Consider the following 21,077-nt stretch of genomic DNA (forward strand, 5'->3'; position numbering starts at 1 on the left):
AGCGAAGTCGCTACCCCGTCAGAATTGTGCCGTCCTGTTTTACCCATCAGGCACTGCGTGCAGATTGTCAGTTGTTATTAAATGTTTTGTAAGTGTTTTATGTGGTTTTATGTGTTTATGTGATTACTATTTGTTGTGGTGTAATTGTAGTTGTCATTCTGTTGTGTTGTCTAACCTTGGTACTGAAACCCTGAACATCTTTGTTGTTCGAGTAGATGACGCCCATGTATTGTGTCACATTTCTCGTAAGTTCTTGTTTCTGCGTGAGTTCAATAAAGGGGCTGTAAAGTTACTTTTGTCGTTGCTTCTACGTTCGCCACAATATCAAGTTAGCTAATGTGAATAATGTGAATTCACAAAACCAAGTTTCAATAACAATGTCATGTGAGTCATGGCAATGATAGCTACCTTACTGGTATTACAGCTAATATTAGACGTGTACATGTATCTAATTACTATGTTTATAATTTGCATAATGGATTAACTTTATCTTGAAGTGTGACAGCTAGCTTCAATAACATGCTTGCTAGCAGCAGCTCCGTGTTGCAGTTAGCCAGTATGAACCTCAGATGAACAAAAAAAGGGGGGTGGAGGGAAAAGGGGCAATTGCTTGATTGCCTTGAGATACTCTGAAAAGAATATGCCCTTAGAGTTTCCGTGAAAATTATTCCCAAGCAATATGCATCATAGACTGTACTGTTCGTACAAAGGCCAAAGAACCTAAAACCTAAGGAAATGATCACAAACATACAGCAACTACACACATCATAACACCTACAAAGTCCTGTATTGTACAGCCCCCAATGGTTATATGATGTTTGTATCAATTGTTTGGTGGAAGGGCCTTTGATACTTTAATCACAAAAAAACAGTGGTCTTGTCGACCACCTGATTCCAGGTGATCAAATTTTAGCAGATCGTGGATTCACCATCACATATGTATTACCTCCAGGAGTTACTCTGGTTCTTTTCAGCATTTACACGCGGCTGTAAAGAACTCTCCTCGCATGAAATTACAGAAACACGTTGCTTGGCAAATGTCAGAATCCATGTTGGGCGTGCAATTAGAAGATTGAAAGGTTTTCATTTTTTTTGAGTAATGTAATCCCTGGTTAGGTAAAAAATGTTGATGACATTGTAAGTATTTGTGTGGGGCTCGGTCAATTCGGAAGGAAATGGATGAAGAAGAAGCATCTGCAATGGATGAAGGTGTGAAACATAGAAGAGCAAGAAGGAGAGGAATATTTATGGGACATTGCAGAGGACATTGAGGAAAACTATTAATGTTATAGTGGTGACTATGATTGTGTACTCAATAAATCCTTAGGAGAAAAGATGTGCACATTACTCCTAAAATCATTTATAGTGATAATTAATTTTCCATTGTAGCTTTGATCATTCTTGGAAAAGCATAATGAAAAACTAGCAAAGCCATTATCCAAACCGCTTATCCTGCTCTCAGGTTCGTGGGGATGGAGCCTATTCCAGCAGTCATTGGGCGGCAGGCGGGGAGACACCCTGGACAGGCCTCCAGGCCATCACAGGGCTGACACACACACACACATTCACACCTAGGGACAATTTAGTATGGCCGATTCACCTGACCTACATGTCTTTGGACTGTGGGAGGAAACCGGAGCACAAGGAAGAAACCCATGCAGACACGGGGAGAACATGCAAACTCCACACAGAGGACACCCAGGCATGACCCCCAACCAATGACCTTCTTGCTGTGGGGTGAAAGTGCTAACCACTGTGCCACCATGCCGCCCAGTTTTGTTAATGTTTGTGTAAAATGCATAAAGGGTTGGGGTATTAAAAATTACTTGAGAGTTTCAGAAAAAAAGTCTAGGTACAGTAGAACAAAGGTTGTCAAACCAATAAGTCTGCTACATTTACAACTACTACCACCAACCTAGCTGTCTCCCTCACTATTTCTGCAGTCTTTGCCCAGCTATCTAGCAACTCTTCACTGCCACCCTTAACTCCTCCCTGAGCTCCACACAACAGTCTTCTTTCTTCAACATCCGCCATTTGATCCTTGGAAGAAGAGGAAGAGAGCCTTCACTCCCTTCCTCTTCTTGGTCTCCAAAGTCATCCTACAGACCACCATCCAATACTGCCTAGCTACGTTCTCCCCCGTCATCTCCTTGCAGTCTCTGATCCCTTTCAGATCGTGCCTCCTGCATAAGATATAGTCCACCTGGGTGCACTTTCTTCCACTCTTATGCGTCATCCTGTGTTCCTCCCTCTTCTTGAAATATGTATTCACCACAGCTATTTGCATCCGTTTCACAAAATCCACCACCATCTGTCCTTCCACATTCCTCTCCTTGACACCATACCTACCCATCACCTCCTCATCACCTCTGTTCCCTTCACCAACATGCTCATTGAAGTCCGCTCTAATCACCACTCTCTCCTCCTTGGGTATCCTCTTCACCACTTCGTCCAACTCACTCCAGAATTCTTATTTTGCTTCCATCTCACACCCAACTTGCGGGACATATACGCTGATAACATTCATCATCACACCTTCGATTTTCAGCTTCATACTCATCACTCTGTCTGACACTCTCTTCACCACCAACACACTCTTGACATACTCTTCCTGCAGGATTACCCTCACCCCATTTCTCCTCCCATCCACACCACGGTAGAAGAGTTTAAACCCACCTCCTATGCTCCTGGGCTTATTCCCCTTCCACCTGGTCTCTTGCACACACAGTATTCCTTCTCTCCGTATCAGCCAGCTCTCTCCCTTTACCAGTCATAGTGCCAACATTCAAATTTCCAACTCTCACCTCCACACTCTTACCCTTCCTCCTCTCCTGCTGCCTCTGGACATGCCTTCCCCTTCTCCTTCTCCTTCACCCAACAGTAGTATAGTTTCCACCGGCACCCTGCTGACCAACAGTACTGGTGGCAGTCATTGGTAACCTGGGCCTCAACCAACCTGGTAAGGAAATCTGATTTATGACCTGCATATTTGATTTGGCATAGGTTTTACACTGGATAACCTCCCTGACACAACCCTCCCCATTTATCTGGGCTTGGAACCAGCACTAAGAATGCACTGGTGGGTGCATCCCCAGTGGCTGGGTAAATAAGTCTGCTACATATGAATGTAAAATGACAAGCTATGTGTTTACAGTTAATTTGTCATTTCAGAAACTCATTTGTGAACTCACAGTTTCAAGTGACTTTAGATGTTTAAGTTGACCCTCATTAAAGTAAAAAGATAACTACTTGAGTCCACAAACCTTCATTACTCCATGTGCTATTTTGGTAGCCATTGCTGGTAGCAGATGCTCAAAATAAAACTTATTCAGATGCCAGATTTTCTCCGTTGTCCACTCTTGGTTGTATGGCACACCCATGATAATGTGTTCATTTGAGGTGGCCTAATCCTGATGCAGTTCCCCTAAAAACATATATTCCATTTATGTTATTTTGTTCCATTTATGATGTTTTACATCATATTTGCTTGAGTCAATCATTTTTAGAAGACCGCCACCGTGTGCCTCAGGTTTCTTCAGTGTAGGACACTTAATCTCAAGGATGGTATCTGTGTCAATGATTCCATCAAAGCTGGCACCGAGCCAGTTTTCTTTCTCATGCATGGGATCTGCAGTCTCCACTGTTTGCCCTCTAGTCTCCTCAAAACATTTTCTAGCCAAAGGCTCAGGTGTTTGATCATACCTAGTTGCTTTGCTTCCAACAAACTTGCAGTTCCATTTTCTTTCCACTGAGTTTCTTGGGTATGCTTTTTTTTTCTTTTCTTTTTTGCACATCAGATGCCTCAATATTAGTTACACTAAATTTTCTATGGTCTAGCCAAAATTGATAGTTCTGGCCCTTTGTGTTTGTTTCTATTTTCTCTCTCTCAGCTTTCCCCCATTTGATATATCTTTCAAAACCTATATTGCACAGCACAGTTTACATTTGTGTTCAGCACATTGTGCATGATCTTTGGGAAGTTCATTAATATTTGCATTCCTCTGTGGCTGTGCAGTAAACACATGATGTAAAATGGTTCCAAGTATCATGGCTAAGCCAGCCATCTCAGGGGATGAAAAGCATTAAATGACATCTGCATTTGTCTCAAATGCTGTCGTTGTAACTTTCGTACTTTTGTTAGGTCCACGGTCTGGCCCTTGAATGTTTTCAACTGTATCTGGCACTTAATTTTTCCAGGTGGATCGGTTCCAGGCACATACTTTGTCAGTGCAAGCCATGCCTGTGAAGCCTTGGGTCACAGCATCTTTCTCTTTGTAAAGTAGTGCTGCTGAATGACTGCATCACTTCCCTTTGTTGGACATACAGACACTGCTAACACATGCAACTTTGTCATCGTTTCTCTTCAGAGTTAATTCAACATTATGACAGCTGTTAATCGACTGTGGATATTAGACAGGTCCTTTAGAATGATGTGTTCATTATCTCATAGAGTGTGCAACATTTGGCAAGTCCATCAGGAGCTCAGGTAATTTTCACCCCTATGAGTGACCAATAGTTGGCATTTTATAGCTCATCACATGCCAGGCTATTAATGAAATAAACTTGAATACTTATAAAACAACATGAATTCGTATTTTTAAAATGTTATTACTGTAACTGGTCTGTAATGGTCTGTTCTTGATCGACTATGCCAGCTACCTAGTACAGTAGTATATTACACAGCACTTCATCACTTGAAATGCGGCAGATGGTCAAGTGGTCCCATTTTTTCTCTATTTATCCATTCTCTATTTCTGGCTAGTGCACCAGCCAATCAAAGAGAGGGGAAGGACAACAGCTGTTTAAGCATAAACCAGTGGTGATTCTGCATGTGGCGGGAGTGTCAGAAAAGTTGAGATGCGTATTTTCCAAACACCACGTTGCTTTCAAATTCCAAAACACGCTGCACCAGAAGTTGGTCCACCTTAAGGATCGGGTCCCCTGGTACAAACAGAGCAATATAATGTATGCTGTTAAGTGCCAGGAGGACTGCCGTGACTTGAACATTGGGGAAACCAAACAGATGCTGGCCAAGAGAATGGCACAATACCGGAGAGCTAACATGTCAGGCCAGGACTCCACAGTCTACACTCATATACAGGCCAGTGGCCACTCTTTCAAGGACGAGGATGTGCACATCCTTGATAGGGAGGAACGCTGGTTTGAACGGGGAGTCAAAGAGGCCCCCTATGTGAAGAGGGAATGACTATCGGGGGGGGGGGCTAAGAGTGCATCTATCACTGTCTTACAATGCTGTGATTGCAAACATTCCCAAATCCTCTGTGAATAGTAAACATGACCATTGAAACTCTGCTGATCCATTGTACATGTGTGTGTGTGTGTGTAAGTGAGCCAAACGCAGGAATAAAAGTGTTAACTGCAGTGTCCTTCAAAGTTGAGTGGTCTTTAAATCCCAGTGGATATGAATATGTGGTTGTTTCTGTAACAACAGAAACAGAAGGATACACAGTAATTGGTTGCATAGAGCTAGCTACAGAAACAGTAAACAAACTACCTGCATATACTAAGCTAACAGTTAGCATAGGAAGCTAACTGCGTCGTAAACTAGCAGCAACAGCGAATAACACGAGCACCAGTCTCTTCATGTTATGTGAATGTTACTGAAAATGCCCCTCACCTTTTACATCACATTGTATCGAATTCGGGGGGCAGTCTGGGAGACCGTCGCTACAGCCGGGACGCGACCCCGTGTCTCCCACTCCGCAAACGACATTGTTACCCAGTCGACTAAAGGGTCCGATCCGTTAGTCAAGGACCAACGTGTCTACTTATCCATGCACGTTACACTACCCCCTCTTTCGGGAAGCGCGTCCCCGCGCTTCAGCATATCGACTCCCTCACGCCTCTGGGCACATGCACTTCCGATGACCTCACGGTCACACCATCCCACTTCTAATTTATTTCTGATTTTTCCCTTTATCTCCCAATTTAGTGGCCAGTCGCTCCCTATTTTAGTTCAAACACCTACACTCGGACTGCATGCGTTCGCCAACTGCATCTCTCCGGCCGGCAGTCTTGAAGGAGACGCATCGCCACTTCCGTGACAAGGCGACTCCAGGCCGAACTACTGCTTTTTCCGACATACCCAGAGACGCATTCATGTGACGAACACAGGCCGACTCCGCCCCCTCCCGAAGACAGCGCTGCCAATTATTGCTGCTTCATCGAGTCCGGCCATAGTCGGATCTGACGAGACTGGGGCGCGTACCCCGGTCCCCAGTGGGCAACTGCATCGACACAAAGCCGACGCTTAGACCGCTACACCACCGCGGACTATACACCATCCCACTTCTGACACCAATGTAGCGAATTCGGGGGGGGGGGGGGTGGGGCAACCACAGGAACTGCCGCGGCCGAGACGCGAACCCGTATCGCCCGCACCGCAGGAGACATCGCTAACCGCTCGACTTGTTAATGTTGTCGCTTGCAGAGTTGGAGATACGGGTTCGCGTCCCGACTGCGGCGACGGTTCCCGGACTGCCCGCTGAATTCGCTACAATATTTTGAAGCCTTTGGGGAATGTCACTTTTTCTTGTTTTTGATATTCGCCCTTCGCTGAATCTCTTTGTAGCTGTAGCAGATATCTGCTACATGACGATATACATCACGATGACGGTAAGGATGAAAACAAGGAAAAATATAATGTATTCCACTGAAAATCCCTCGCTTTATTTATTTTTTTCATTATTATGTCATTGTAACCGAGGGTTTGTAGATGTCACCTATACTGTATGAAACTATAAAATAACAAATACGGAGGTTCCACTTTCGCACGAGGACCACTTTATTTGGATTCTTCCCCCAACAGAACTCCACAGCAACAACGCTGCGTACAGCACTTCCGCTCTCTCTTCAGCCTTCAAAATAAGAGCTCAATGCATATACTGTGGCAACAGCTTATAACAGGAACTTAAAATCACTAACAGGCTAAGTCCAGAAAAATAGGTTACATCATTATTTTGGAATGTTTTCAACAGTTAATAGTTTTAGGAGCATGTTATTTGTTCCTTTATTTCTTATTTATTATGAATTACGTGTTTTAAGGCTTTTGTATTGAGAAGAACATCAATTATTTACATTCTTCGAAAGAGTGTAAATAACCGACTATCTTCTATTCCCTTCACAAAGAATTAAAATGTGAGTTATTTGGGACTTGAACCTAGTTTTTTTTTTTGCACTTGTCCCCTGACTAGATCCTTGCTTGTGTTGTATTAACTCGCAGATGCACGTCGCTTTGGATAAGAGCGTCTGCTAAATGAAATTGTAACGTTGTAAAAGTTACACCCCCCCCCCAGTTTGGTTGCGATATTAAGGCGAATTGCTTCACACTTTGAACCGAGTGACATATCGTAATTCATAACGGATAATAACGAACACCTTCCATATTCCACGACACCACGTTGTGCGGAAACATACCTCCGTTATAATCGCAACACCACACGGGTGACGTTTCACGCGGCTTAATAAGGGGGTGCAGTTCACGGCAGGGGGTGCGTATTACGGCATAACACCAAACCAGCCAATTGTAGTCAAGGCGAAGTGGCCGTGTGTGAATGGACGGAGCCGTCCCTCGTCGTTTCATGGAGCGCATGTCTTCACCCGTCAGGTTCCGCAGCAGCAGAAAGGGTAAGTCATGATAAGTCGTAATATTCAGAAACTCTACCACACACACACACACACACACACACACAACCCGTGGTCTGTTTTAGTGAAGGAAAATCAGTCTACCCAGGTGACATTTTACTCGGTTTAATTTGCGCCGTGTTAGTGGAGCGCCACAGTTGGTGTCACGAGTCGTTGTGTGAATAAATCTGATTGGGCCAATCTGACAGCCACTGTTATTCTTGCGTATTCTCACATGTGTTTTCCACAGACGAAAACAACATTTTAAGTGGTTTCACGATTCCAGGGCACTGTTTGTGTGTTGACCGTTGCTGTCCGAAATTAATGCTATCTACTTTCCCCCCCCCTTTCCTCTCATACTCGCAGCTTGTTCAGAAAAGGAGGTAGGAGTCTCGGCTTGGCAATTTTTTTTTCTAGAATAGTCTGTATAGTGATGGTATTTATAGTGTGTGTGTGTGTGTGTGTGTGTGTGTGTGTGTGTGTGTGTGTGTGTGTGTGTGTGTGTGTGTGTATATGTGTGTGTATATGTGTGTGTATGTGTGTGTGTTAAATCTCCCACCCCCTCCTTGATAGAGACGAGGGGAATTAAAAGCTGGGTTAAGCCTGGTGCAAACAGTGGGTAATGAGAGCTGACAGGTGGAGAGGGACGCCAGGCAAACACTGGTCAGGCTAATAATGAGGACTCCCCTCCACTACTATGTCCTTTGTAAGCCTTGAGAATAATGTCAGTAATGTGAGGCTAGATCTGATGTTAGAGAAAGTCTAATGCTGATGGATAACTCCATCTACTAGCTGTCAGACCTGCGCCACACGGGAAGATCCACAGCACATATGAGAAACGCCTATTGTCGATGCTATCTGGCTGCAAGGTGCAACCAGAAGTGTCTGGGCCTCCCAGCCCACAGCGTCAGATGGCCCGGTCCTCAGTCTGTAGTCAGTCTCCCGACCGTGTCTGCTCATCCATGCTCTGCCAGCGCGCCTAAACAGATTGATGCAGGCCTTTCCGCTGCTGTAATGGGATCACCGGTCAAGGCTTATTGGCAGAGAAATGGTACAGCCAGTCACTACAATAGGGTGTGCATGCTTTAGAAACGCCACTTACAAAGAGCACGCCTCAGTAGATTACAGTGGCACATTATTCACATCCAAAAAAGATAAATGTGTTATTTTAGCAAGGATACAGCAGGTAGGCTTTTTGCGTTGTGCACTCCATGCACAAGGTTCTGTTAATCCTGGTTATATTGAGCCTTCCTCAATATCACATGACAGTATTATCAATAAGACCAATATGAAGAAATCACAAGAGAAGTGTGATAAGATTTGCCATTTGGAGGGCGTGCGGGTGGCATGGCGGTATATTCTGTTGCCTGGGGATCGGCGGATTGTCGACATGCATCGGAGGAGGTATGTGGTAGTCTGCAGCCCTCCGCGGATCAGCAGAGGGGGTGGAGCAGCGACCAGGACGGCTCGGAAGAGTGGGGTAATTGGCCGGATACAATTGAGGGGAAAAGGGGGATCCAAAAAAAAAAAAGAAGATTTGCAATTTGGATGACTTTTTTTTTTTAATCTAAAACAAATTTGAATACCATAGTAGCATAAATTCGTCCAGCATGTTTGGCCCCATTTAAAAATAACCATGACCGTGACAGAAAGTTGAATCAGTTCATCTGGACATGAAGTTTATAGAGAGAAATGTTTCATCACCGTGGCATGTTGTGTCCAGATGAACTGATTCAACTTTCCGTGATTTCTTAACCTGGATTATTGAGCATGCATAAAGGCAACCATGACCGTGGTGTTATTGGAGCCATTTTTTATTCATGAAGGTCCTAAAGGCCTAAAATCTCCCGTTACACACAGAGAAAGGCTCATGGCTAATTAGCCATATTTGCCATTTAAACGTCCATTCAGTATGGCTCTTTCACTGGACATTATGTACAAAGCATCATTTTGGGGCTCTCTGGTCAGATGTTAGTTATGTGAAGAGTTGGATATGGTGAATTATATTGTAACTGTTGTATATTGCTCAGTATTCTCTAATACTGAGAGCAACGACTCATGGATGTGCAGCCTTGCCCAAACATGTTCTATTTCCTACCTTCTTATCCAGCTTTCCAGCCTTTCCATCGAGGACCAGCAGGGCACTGAGCTTCCCTACGCCATGAGGGACTTGCCTCCCGCTCCCCACCCTGGGGAACAGCACCTTGCAGCCAGCCGTCAGATGCCAGCTGTCGACCGGGATACCGAGGGACCCGGTTGGGGACCCACCGGATGGCTGCCCACCCATCCTGGGATGCCCCCTCTCCCGCGTCCAATCCCTTGCAACCCTGTTGGCTCTCCAACAGCCCCTCGGAAGCCGAGCCGTCTGAGTTTGGAGGCGGGGTTCCAGCCGCTGGCTCTGAGGAGGCAGCTCATCTCCCAGGAGTCTCTGGACTCACCGCTCAGCCCTGCCTCCCGACCGCACAGCCCGTGGGGACGTTTTGACCCCTATGACTCTCCAGAGGTGTGTGTGTGTTATAGGAAGGGGCAGCCAGACTGGTTTCGTTACACCATTATAGAAAAGCAACAATGCTAATAACACCAATGACATTTTTTGCCACTGTGACTACTATCACTGTGGTTACCATTTAGCATACAATGTCAATGCATTGTTGTAAATCTGCTACAGGTTAAATATTATGCTCAGCAGAAAGTGTGTGTGTGAAAATTCAAATAGGACATTACAAATCCCCCCCCCCCTTTCTCCCAGTTGTATTTGGCCAATTACCGAGCTGCCAGGGAAGAGGAAAAGAGGACGGTCAAAGAGGAGGTTTATGGATGGGTAGAGGCTAGTTCCCATCGATGCAGAGAACGGAAATGGAGTACAGAACGGTCAACTGAGCATGCGCGAAATGCCTCTACCATGCCTCCACACGCCCCGCGTAGCATCCAGGCACTAGGATTCTAGGAAGACCCACCCCTACTCTGCATCTGATTAGCTAACTTTAACCCTAACCCCACCCTAACCCTAACCTACCCAAACAACGGAGGCAACGAGTACTTGCACATGCTCAGTTGACCGTTCTCTGCATCGATGGGAACTAGCCTCTACCCTTATGGATGTGGTGAGGGAGGACATGCAGGTGGCTGGTGTGACAGAGAAAGATGCAGAGGACAGGAAGAGATGGAAACGGATGATCCGCTGTGGCGACCCCTAACGGGAACAGCCGAAATAGTAGTAGTAGTAGTAGTACTTGGCCAATTACCCCACTCTTCTGAGGTGTTTCAGTCGCTGCTCCACCCCCTCTGCTGATCCGGGGAGGGCTGCAGACTACCACATGCCTCCTCCGATAACATGTGAAGTCACCAGCTGCTTCTTTTCACCTGACAGTGAGGAGTTTCGCCAGGGGGACGTAGCGTGTGGGAGGATCACGCTATTCCCCCCCCCCCCCCCGAACCGGCACCATGACCGACCAGAGGAGGTGCTAATGTAGCAACCAGGGCTCATACCCACATCCGGCTTCCCACTCACAGACACGGCCAATTGTGTCTGTAGGGATGCCCAACCAAGCCGGAGGTAACACGGGGATTCGAACCAGCGATCCCCGTGTTGGTAGGCAATGGAAGAGACCGCCACGCCACCCAGACACCCAGGACATTACAAATTTGAGACAATGTACTTTGCTAAGTAAAGCATGCAGGAATTTGATTAGATCGGGTCAATGATTTCAAAATATTTGTTTCCCCTGAAATATGTTTGACTAAGGAATTTGTGCTGTGACTAAACACTACCATCTCTTCTGGTATGAATGGACTCTTAATCATGTTACCATGTAGAAAAACATAGTGTGTCTGTGTTGTCTGCAGGATCAAGATAAAGAATATGTTGGCTTTGCCACGCTGCCCAACCAGGTGCACCGAAAGACCGTGAAGAAGGGCTTCATCTTTACACTAATGGTAGCAGGTGAGTCCGCCTGATTTGTTGCATACAAGGGATAATGTGAACTGGTTGGACAGTTGCCATTTTCTGAATGAGAATGCTGCATTATCTCTCATACTGTCTGTAAGATGCGCTGACTTGTCGACTCCAATTAAAATCAGTATTGCCCCATAAGGAGAATATAGTGCGTAAATGGGATTTAAGGAAACTCGTAGCAAAAGTGATAATATATATATATATATCACACAAACACCAATAAAGTTATTGTTGTTGATATTAGAGCAGTCTACAAATTGACAGAGTGCAAAAAAAAACCTGATCAGTGCAGAACGAAAAAACTTAATTGAAAGGTGTAATATGATATCTCTCTCTCTTTCTATCTAGGAGAGTCTGGTCTGGGTAAATCTACCCTTGTCAACAGTCTGTTCCTCACAGACCTCTACAAAGACAGGAAGGTTCTTAATGCTGAAGGTTAGAAAGGTTATTGTTATTATTATTTCTTTCATGTTTCCTGTTTTACATCCTGTAGAGCCGGATCCAAGCTATGGCCCTGAGGCACTATAGGACAGATGTCACTTGATTGACAGTACTCGTCTAATATGTGGGCTGTTCTGAGTAGGGCGATCTTGTGGACTGCATGGATGTTGATGTTGCCTGGGATACGGTTGGTGAACTTTTCCATTCCCTTCTTCATGAGTCCTAGAGCTCCGATGACCAATGGTGTTGTTTCGGTCTTCATTCCCCACATCCTGTTGATTTCAATCTCCAGCTCTTTGTACTTGGTCAGCTTCTCTGTGACTTTCACTGAGGTGTTTTTTTTTCAGATGGTTTTGCCATGTTGATGAGCATGCACCTCTTTTCCTTCCTGTCCTTGATAACGATGTCGGGCTTGTTGGCTTTTATCTCTCTCTGTCAGTGTGGATGGGCATGTCCCAGAGGATGGTGACATCATTGTTTTCAATGACTGTTTTTGGCTGATGTTCGTACCACTTCTCAGTCATCTTGATCTTGTAACTCCTGCAGATCTTCCAGTGCAGGTATGCTGCGGCCTTGTCGTGCCTGTATATGTACTCGGTCTTTGCCAGTTCCGGGCAGCCTGAGACAATGTGATCGATGGTTTCTTCGTACATTCCACAGATTCTGCATTCTGGGTCTGTTCCATCTTTGATGATGCGATGGTGATAGGATCTGGTTGCCAGGCTCTGGTCTTGTGCAGCGATTATCAGGCCCTCCCACCGTCTCTGCTTTCAGCCTGGTGCTCCTCAGCCACTGGTGTGTCTTTCGTTGGTCCACATCTGCATCTTTCATTCTTTTTGGGTACTTCCCATGCATTGCTTTGTCCTCCCAGGTTCTTTTCAGTTGCTGCCGGCCATGGTGTTTTGCCTTCTGCTTCACTTGTTTGGCGTAGATGGTAGTTGCCTCATTTTCTGTCGGTGGGGTTTCTGGGACATCGAGCTCTTTCTTGAATTATTGATGGAGTAGATCTGATGTTTTACTATTTGGAGGAGTGAGTCATCTGTTTTTGTCACGTGTACATCCAGCACGATAGTATTAGTCTTGAAGGTCAGTTCGAGTTGGACTAGGTCTCGTCCTCCTGAAGCTCTTGGTAGGTACAGCCTGTCGACGTCTGCTTTCGGGTGGTGCATCTTCTCCATGGTCAGCATCTTTCTTGTCCTGGTGTCTAATCTCTTGATGTAGTTTCCAATTGATGATGTTGAAGCTGTACGTCACTACAGGTATCGCTAGGGTGTTGACAGCTTCAGTTGTTAGCCGCATTGAGTTGGCTCTTCAGTACCATACGCACTCTCCTGTGGTACTCTTTCCGGATCTTCTTCTTCATGGTTGAGTGTTGTATGCCATCTCCTTTGTTCATTCCTAGGTACTTGTATGTCCCATCTTGGTCTAGCGCGTTGATTACGTTATTATTATTATCATCATTATTGTTATATGATACTATACATGCTACATAAATAGAAGATACTAAAAGGGTACTTGAGATGTTCTTTTCTGTCAGACTGTGAAATTACATTGTTCGAGCAGTGTAAATTTATTTTACTGATGCCTCCATTTTTTTGCAGCATTTGCATACATATATGGTTGTGCATGGTGGCCCTGTGGTTGGCACTGGTGCCTCACAGTAAAAACGTCCTGGGTTGCTGGCGACTCCACATGTATCGGAGGAGGCATGTGGTAGTCTGCAGCCCTCCTCGGATCAGCAGAGGGGGTGGAGCAGCAACTGGAAGAGTGGGGTAATCAACCAAGTACAATTGGGGAGAAAAGGGAGGGGGGGAAGCCACAAAAAAAAAAAGAAATTTCTGGGTTCGAACCCCAGGCTGTCCCAGGTCCTGTCTGTGTGGAGTTTTCATGTTCTCCCCGTGTCTGCATGGGTGTCCTCCGTGTGCTCCCGCCATCAAAAAGACATGCATGTGGGGCATCCGAGTAGCATAGCAGTTTATTTCGTTGCCTACCAACACGGGGATCACTGGTTCGAATCCCCGTGTTACCTCTAGCTTGTCCGGGAGTCCCTAAAGACACAACTGGCCATGTCTGTGGGTGGGAAGCTGGATATGAGTATGTGTCCTGGTTGCTGCACTAGCGCCTCCTCTGGTCAGTCGGGGCACCTGTTCGGGGAGGAGGGGGAACTGGGGGACAATAGTGCGATCCTCCCATGCACTATGTCCCCCTGGCAAAACTCCTCACTGTCAGGGGAAAAGAAGCGGCTGCCGACTCCACATAGATCGGAGGAGGCATGTGGTAGTCTGCAGCCCTCCCCGGATCGGCAGAGGGTGGAGCAGTGACCGGGATGGCTCGGAAGAGCAGGGTAGTTGGCCATGTATGATTGGGGAGAAAAAGGGGGGAAAAATTTAAAAAAAAAGACATGCATGTTAGGGTTAATACTCCTGTCTGTGCCCCTGAGCAATGCAATGGAAATAAGAACTGGAGTTGGTCCCCAGCTGCTGCAGCTGCCCACTGCTCTTAGCTACACAGCTAGGATGGGTTAAATGCAGAGAATGAATTTTGTTGTATGTACAATGACAAAGTGTATTCTATTCTATTCTAAAAAATTGTCTGTTTTCTGTGATTGAATTTGTATATGTGGGTGCTCACTTGTTTGTAGAGAGGATCACTCCAACGGTCGACATCATCAAACACACTATCGGCATTGAGGAGAAGGGGGTCAGACTACAGCTCACCATCTTGGACACACCAGGGTTCGGGGATGCTGTCAATAACACTGAAAGGTGAAGTAAGAGGTTTGCAGCATATTCGGGGTGTTCAAGTGCATCTGATGGTTCGCTGTAGCCTACCGCTGTGCCAGCTTGTTGTCTTTCAACGTAGGATGACACACTTGAAAGAACATTTGGCTGATGCAAGTCTGAATTGTCCAAAAATATCCCCCGCTGCCTGTCTTACCAGAATCACCGTCCCTATTAGACGATGATACTCAGGTGTTTGCCATGGATGCTGTGGTTATGCAGGTTTTCTTCCCAACCCAACACTACACTAGGGCTGTCATTAATAACAATTTTGGTAATCGAATAATATGTCAATTATTCTGACAATCAGGTTAGTTGAAGAGGAAAAAAAAGTGCTTTTAAGGGTTTCATTTAAGAGCAGCAAAAAAGAATAAAATGTACTCTGGCCTACAATTTATGCTCTGCTTCCTCTCTGTTGCCCACTGTAATTTGATATCTCCCTGTTTGTGCAATTTTTCCCCCTTCATTTCTCCTCCATGTCGCTCGTGTCATCCCTGTTTTATTACATCTTCTAATGTAAGGTAGCCTTGAGCGCAGAGCATGTGTACAGAGAGGCGCCAGTCGAGTCAAATCTTAAATGTGTGGTCAGGCTGTTTCCTGCAGCATGGACGCCGTGCTGCTGTGGTAAGCATGTTTAGCTTTGCATTGCTTGCAGACCACTGCATTTTCCTTTGCGTTTTAGTTGAAAACAGTCCCAAAACTTTGGGCATTTTCTGTTGGTTTTTTTTTTTTTTCCCTTCCTGCCTCAACTTTTTTCTTCATCTTCGCTTTCCTCCATTTTCTTGACTCAAATGGCCCTCTGTCAGCCACATGGTCGCCTATACGGTCGATTTATTTGTAGTTTAGTTCACCGGTTGCTTGATTACGCATGAAATAAACGTTTAAATCAGCTAGCATAGTGTTGGGATGGAAAGAAAACCTGCACACACGTGTACCTCGGTGTCACGTCCCACCACTCCACGACGTCTTCTTGAGTCAGTCTAAGGTTCTCTATTCTCAAGAAGTAGAAGAAAACAGAACATTGTCTTAATGTATTGCTAACCCTGCTTTCTTTGTCTCTGGCACTTCTTGTAGGCAACATAGTCATTCTCAACCTTTTGCTGTCATGGGCCTTTATGTGCATGTAGGTTTCCATCCTGTTAAACACGGCAGCAGCTGATGGCACCAGTTCATTACCCACTGTAGTAAACGCTGTGTTCATTGGTAAATAAGTTGTAATGGTGTTTAGTTCAAATTAATGCTGAAACAATCTGTCAAAAACTAATCCACTTGGGGCATCCGGGCAGCGTAGCAATCTATTCCGTTGCTTACCAACATGGGGATCGCCGGTTCGAATCCCCGTGTTACTTCCGGCTTGGTTGGGTGAACCTACATGAGCCTGAGTGGTCAGACTAACTGGACTCTAGGAACATGATGGGTATGGGTCATTATTTTTTGACATTTTATACACTATATAATTGAAAAAAAAATAATCAATAGCTGGATCAATAAATTAAACAGTCATTCATTGTGGCCCCAGTGGGAATTAAAACACTCTTGGCCCTCGACAAACAACCACCGACTTGTTCTGACCCTTGTTACTTCTTCGCTTGTCCTCGCTGGAAGGGAAAATGTACAAAGCCTAACTGGTAATGTGAACCCAATAATGATTTATTGGCACTGCTGCTGAATTTCAGAGCAAGCATCAACAGCTGTGAATTGGATGTATGACATCGATATCTCGGGCCCCTCGGATCACCTTCCTGATATCAATAAGCGAGGATGATTGAGCTTAACGTTCTTTTAGATTTTGAAATGGCTTACTCTAACAAGTTTCACTTCTCTGACCTGTGTGTCTCATCGATAGATTTTATGTTGTTTTCACCGCAGCTGGAAGGAAATCGAGGACTACATTGACCAGCAGTTTGAGCAGTACTTCCGAGATGAGAGCGGGCTGAACAGGAAGAACATCCAGGATAACCGAGTCCACTGCCTCCTCTACTTCATCTCTCCCTTTGGCCACGGGTAGACTCACACCTCTTCTGATCTGTACATACGTCAAGCCTTTATAACACAATAAGACGCATCATAGGGGCCTCACTTATCTGTGTGTGTGTGTTTGTATCCCTTTCAAGTCTTCGACCTTTAGATGTGGAGTGTATGAAGGCCTTGCATGAGAAGGTCAACATAGTGCCTGTGCTGGCCAAAGCTGACAGCCTGACTCCTGCAGAAGTGCGCAGGAAGAAGATGAAGGTAGGAGACAACAGACACACACACACGCACACCACTGATCACTGACCTCCATATACCACCACTGAACCACAAAGCCTTAGCTGCACAGCTGGGTTGTGGTTGTATCTTAGAGTTTTTGTGACCGTCGGCCTGTAAATCTGAACTCTGTCAACCCTCTGGTTTTCCTTATTTGAACAATAGCCTTCTAAACTGATGATGGCAATTTGTTCCTTAGAGATTAAGGGAGACAGAAAATTGAATGGTGTGTTTGGATTCCATTTGCCAACTGCTTTGCGCTTAAAATATGTTGAATATTGCAAAAATAGATGACACATGGTACAGCCAACATACATTTAAATGGCCTGCTATAATTTCAAAAGACATGCTGAGGCCATCGTGCTGTAGTTGCATCATACTTTTCTGAAAAAAAAAAGTCTTCTAAAAGCTAACGTAGTTCCCTAAAAAGCCACATTGATTTCCATGTTCAGATGCATAATGATTTTCGCTCTTTCACTGGGCCACCGTGCCACCCCACACGGTGGCCCAGTGGTTAGTGCTGTTGCCTCACAGCTAGCCTCTTTTCCACCAGAATGATGCCGGTGCAGAACCAGTTCTCCCGTGGAACCGGCCCGAATTTCGACAGGTTTGAGAATCGAAGTGAAGGTGACGTAGCAGAAGTTGGGGTAATTTCTCCCAGGAAATTGCTTGTGATTCGTTCCATTATTCTACTGAAGCTTTCGCTCATGTTTTCTCAAAATGGCGTCGAATTTCTTATTTTACTGCGAAACTAAACATCAATAGACATGCGCCAAGGGTTAAGGAGCAGTGAATTTCTTGCGGTAGGCCCTCCCATAGCCACTGATGTCAGGTTCCAACTTCTGGTCCAGCAATTTTGTGGTGCCGTGCCGGTTTTTCCTTTTTTTTGGCATCAGCACCAGCCTTTTTTTCGGTGGAAATACGTGGAACTGGTTCTAGATTAGGCACCAGCACCAGCACCAGGGCGGTGGAAAAGGGGCTAGCAAGAAGGTCCTGGGTTCAAACCCCGGGATTGTCCAACCTTGGGGGTCATCCTAGGTCGTCCTCTGTGTGGCGTTTGCATGTTCTCCCCTTGTCTGTGGTGGGTTTTCTCCGGGTGCTCCAGTTTCCCCCACCATCAAAAAGACATGAATGTTAGGGTTTATACTCCTGCCTGTGCCCCTGATGGAGGCAATAGGTAAAGAACTGGAGTTGGTCCCCAGGGGCAGCATGAAGGCGGCAGCCCACTGCTGCTAGCTACACAGATCACAGCTAGGATGGGTCCATTTGCAGTAACTGAATTTCCCCAAGGGGATTAATAAAGCAAACTTAATTATACTTCTGTTTACATCTATATGTAATATAGCCAATTAAGTCGAACGCTGACTTTATCCCACCTTCAGAGTTGACCAGAATTCACCTCAACAGTTCAATAAATGCAGAATGGTGGCATAACCAAAAGCAAAATCAGTTAGAGGTGATAATTTTTACACCTATACATTTTTTATCAAGTTGAAACATGCATGGATCCAGAATGTTGTATTTGTGCATCAAAATATTGCAGCACCGTAGAGGTGTACACATGAATCCTCTCTCTCTGCAGACTTGCCGATCTGTCAGTGATCATCTCTGTGTATGTGATGTGTTTTTCATGTGTGGCCCAGATCCGTGAGGAGATCGAGTACTTTGGGATCAAAATCTACCAGTTTCCAGAGTGTGATTCAGATGAGGACGAGGAGTTTAAGCAACAGGACCAGCTACTCAAGGTTATTCACTTCACTCTCTTTACCGAAGCAGAATTATATTAAAGCTGATCGTACCCTCTCACCTGGCGAGGCTGAATCGCTCATCTGAACCTTGTTGAGAGTTCAGAAGTTACAGCAAATACTTTCTGGCTGTGTTAGCGTTTCAACATTCACATATCTATCTCTATATGCACAAACGTGCCCCCCCCCCTTTTCTCCTCAATTGTGCTTGGCCAATTACCCTGTTTTCCGAGCCGTCCCGGTCACTGCTCCACCCCCTCTGCCGATCCGGGGAGGGCTGCAGACTACCACATGCCTCCTCCCATACATGTGGAGTCGCCAGCCGCTTCTTTTCACCTGACAGTGAGGAGTTTCACCAGGGGGGGCGTAGCACGTGGGAGGATCACGCTATTCTCCCCAGGTCCCCCTGCCCCCTGAACAGGCGCCACGACCAATCAGAGGAGGCGCTAGTGCAGGACCAGGACACATACCCACCTCCGGCTTCCCACCCGCAGACACGGCCAATTGTGTCTGTAGGGACGGCTGACCAAGCCGGAGGTAACACCGGGATTCGAACCGGCGATCCCTGTATTGGTAGGCAAGGGATAGACCGCTACGCTACCCGGACACACTCACAAACATGTTTTTTAACCCAACATTATCCCTTTCTTTCTAGGACAGTGTACCATTTGCAGTCATTGGAAGCAATCTTCAAATAGAGAGTAAAGGTCGCAAGTTCAGGGGCCGTCTTTACCCTTGGGGTGTTGTAGAAGGTATCACGTGCATACACAAACCCACACATGCATGCATGAGCACACACACACACACAAACACAGAACACTTTGCTTTGGTACATTGGCATTGTTTGTAACACACAGCAATACAGAACAAAACAGATTTGACAAAATTCAGAATAAAGGTTTTCTTTTTGCGACTCCTCACACGCTTCACTGGCGTTAAACGGATAGCTGCACTGTCCGCATTAATAATAGAAGTAGGGCGAAGTCGCCGTGAGGTCTGACCCGCTGTCATTGCATGTCCAGTGGAGAACCCCGCACACTCTGACTTCCTGCTACTGAGGAACATGCTGGTGAGGACCCACATGCAGGACCTGAAGGACATGACGCGGGAGACGCACTACGAAAACTACCGGGCCCAGTGCATCCAGAGCATGACGCGCATGGTGGTGAGGGAGAGGAGACGCAGGTTGGTAGAATGAAGGATGAAGAGCGGGCTGATTGATTGATTGACAGGTTTGGTTTGTATGGCTGGTTGACTGATTTGATTGGGCTGTTTCAAATCATTGAAATTCTTGCTTAAAATTATTTACAAGTAGGTGTCCGGGTAGCGTAGTGGTCTATTCCGTTGCCTACCAATACGGGGGTCTCCGGTTCGAATCCCCGTGTTACCTCCGGCTTGGTCGGGCGTCCCTACAGACACAATCGGCCGTGTCTGAGAGTGGGAAGCCGGATGTGGGTATGTGTCCTGGTCGCTGCACTAACGCCTCCTCTGGTTGGTTCGGGGCGCCTCTTCAGGCGGGAGGGGGAACAACGTGATCTTCTAACGCGCTACATCCCCCTGGCGAAACTCCTCACTGTCAGGTGAAAGGAAGCGGCTGGCAACTCCACATGTATCGTAGGAGGCATGTGGTAGTCTGTAGCACTCCCCAGATTGGCAGAGGGGGTGGAGCAGCGACCGGGACGGCTTGGAAAGTGGGGTAATTGGCCGGGTACAATTGGGGAGAAAAAGGGGGAAAAATCCCCCCCCCAAAAAAATAATTCACAAGCGGAAGTTTGGATAGAAGTGCTGAGGCATACCTCTAATAGTTGTGCATTTGTGTGTGTGTGTGTGTGTGTGTGTGTGTGTGTGTGTGTGTGTGTGTGTGTGCGTGTGTGTGCGTGTGTCTGCCTGCTAGTCTGCGTGACAAGATTCAACAGGGGAGCGAGTTGGATATCCCTCTACCATTGGCAGTCGTCGACGGTGAGAAGGAAAGACTCATCCTGGAAAAAGATGAAGAGGTGTGTGTGTGCGTATGTGTGTGTGTGTGCGTGTGACCCACTCACTAATCAACGACCGATTCGTTCACTCACCAACTTCGTTCATTTACAAGTTCAGTCTTCCCCTTGCCTCATTTCACTCTCTGCCCTCTGGTAGCTGCGGAGGATGCAGGAGGTGCTGGAGAGGATCCAGGACCAGATGCAGCACGGCCAGAGAGGAGGCTGCTGATCTGACCACCGTCCTTTGGGGAAGGAGAAAATGAATGGAGCAGGCATGAATGTAGAGAAG

The 21,077-nt window shown here is 46.1% G+C and overlaps 1 protein-coding gene across 1 annotated transcript; it reads left to right on the plus strand.

Moving 5' to 3' along the window:
- The first annotated feature begins 7,601 nt into the window (after positions 1-7,601).
- Positions 7,602-21,017, plus strand: LOC130117330 (septin-4-like). Its single transcript, XM_056285539.1, has 11 exons — positions 7,602-7,647; positions 11,498-11,587; positions 11,948-12,034; positions 14,682-14,805; positions 16,690-16,824; positions 16,935-17,052; positions 18,711-18,812; positions 19,468-19,564; positions 19,835-19,997; positions 20,707-20,809; positions 20,946-21,017. Exons 1-11 carry the CDS (start codon positions 7,602-7,604, stop codon positions 21,015-21,017), a joined length of 1,137 nt encoding a protein of 378 aa, XP_056141514.1.
- Positions 21,018-21,077: the final 60 nt, after the last annotated feature.

Source organism: Lampris incognitus, chromosome 8 (assembly GCF_029633865.1).
Source record: "Lampris incognitus isolate fLamInc1 chromosome 8, fLamInc1.hap2, whole genome shotgun sequence".
NCBI classification, from domain to species: Eukaryota; Metazoa; Chordata; class Actinopteri; order Lampriformes; family Lampridae; genus Lampris; species Lampris incognitus.

Excerpts from the sequence above, each read along its gene's own strand:
- LOC130117330 (XM_056285539.1), top strand. The coding sequence starts at position 7,602 with ATGGAGCGCATGTCTTCACCCGTCAGGTTCCGCAGCAGCAGAAAGG. Across the intron at positions 11,588-11,947 it reads CTTTACACTAATGGTAGCAG|GAGAGTCTGGTCTGGGTAAA; the intron begins GTGAGTCCGCCT and ends CTTTCTATCTAG. Across the intron at positions 19,565-19,834 it reads CCCTTGGGGTGTTGTAGAAG|TGGAGAACCCCGCACACTCT; the intron begins GTATCACGTGCA and ends TTGCATGTCCAG.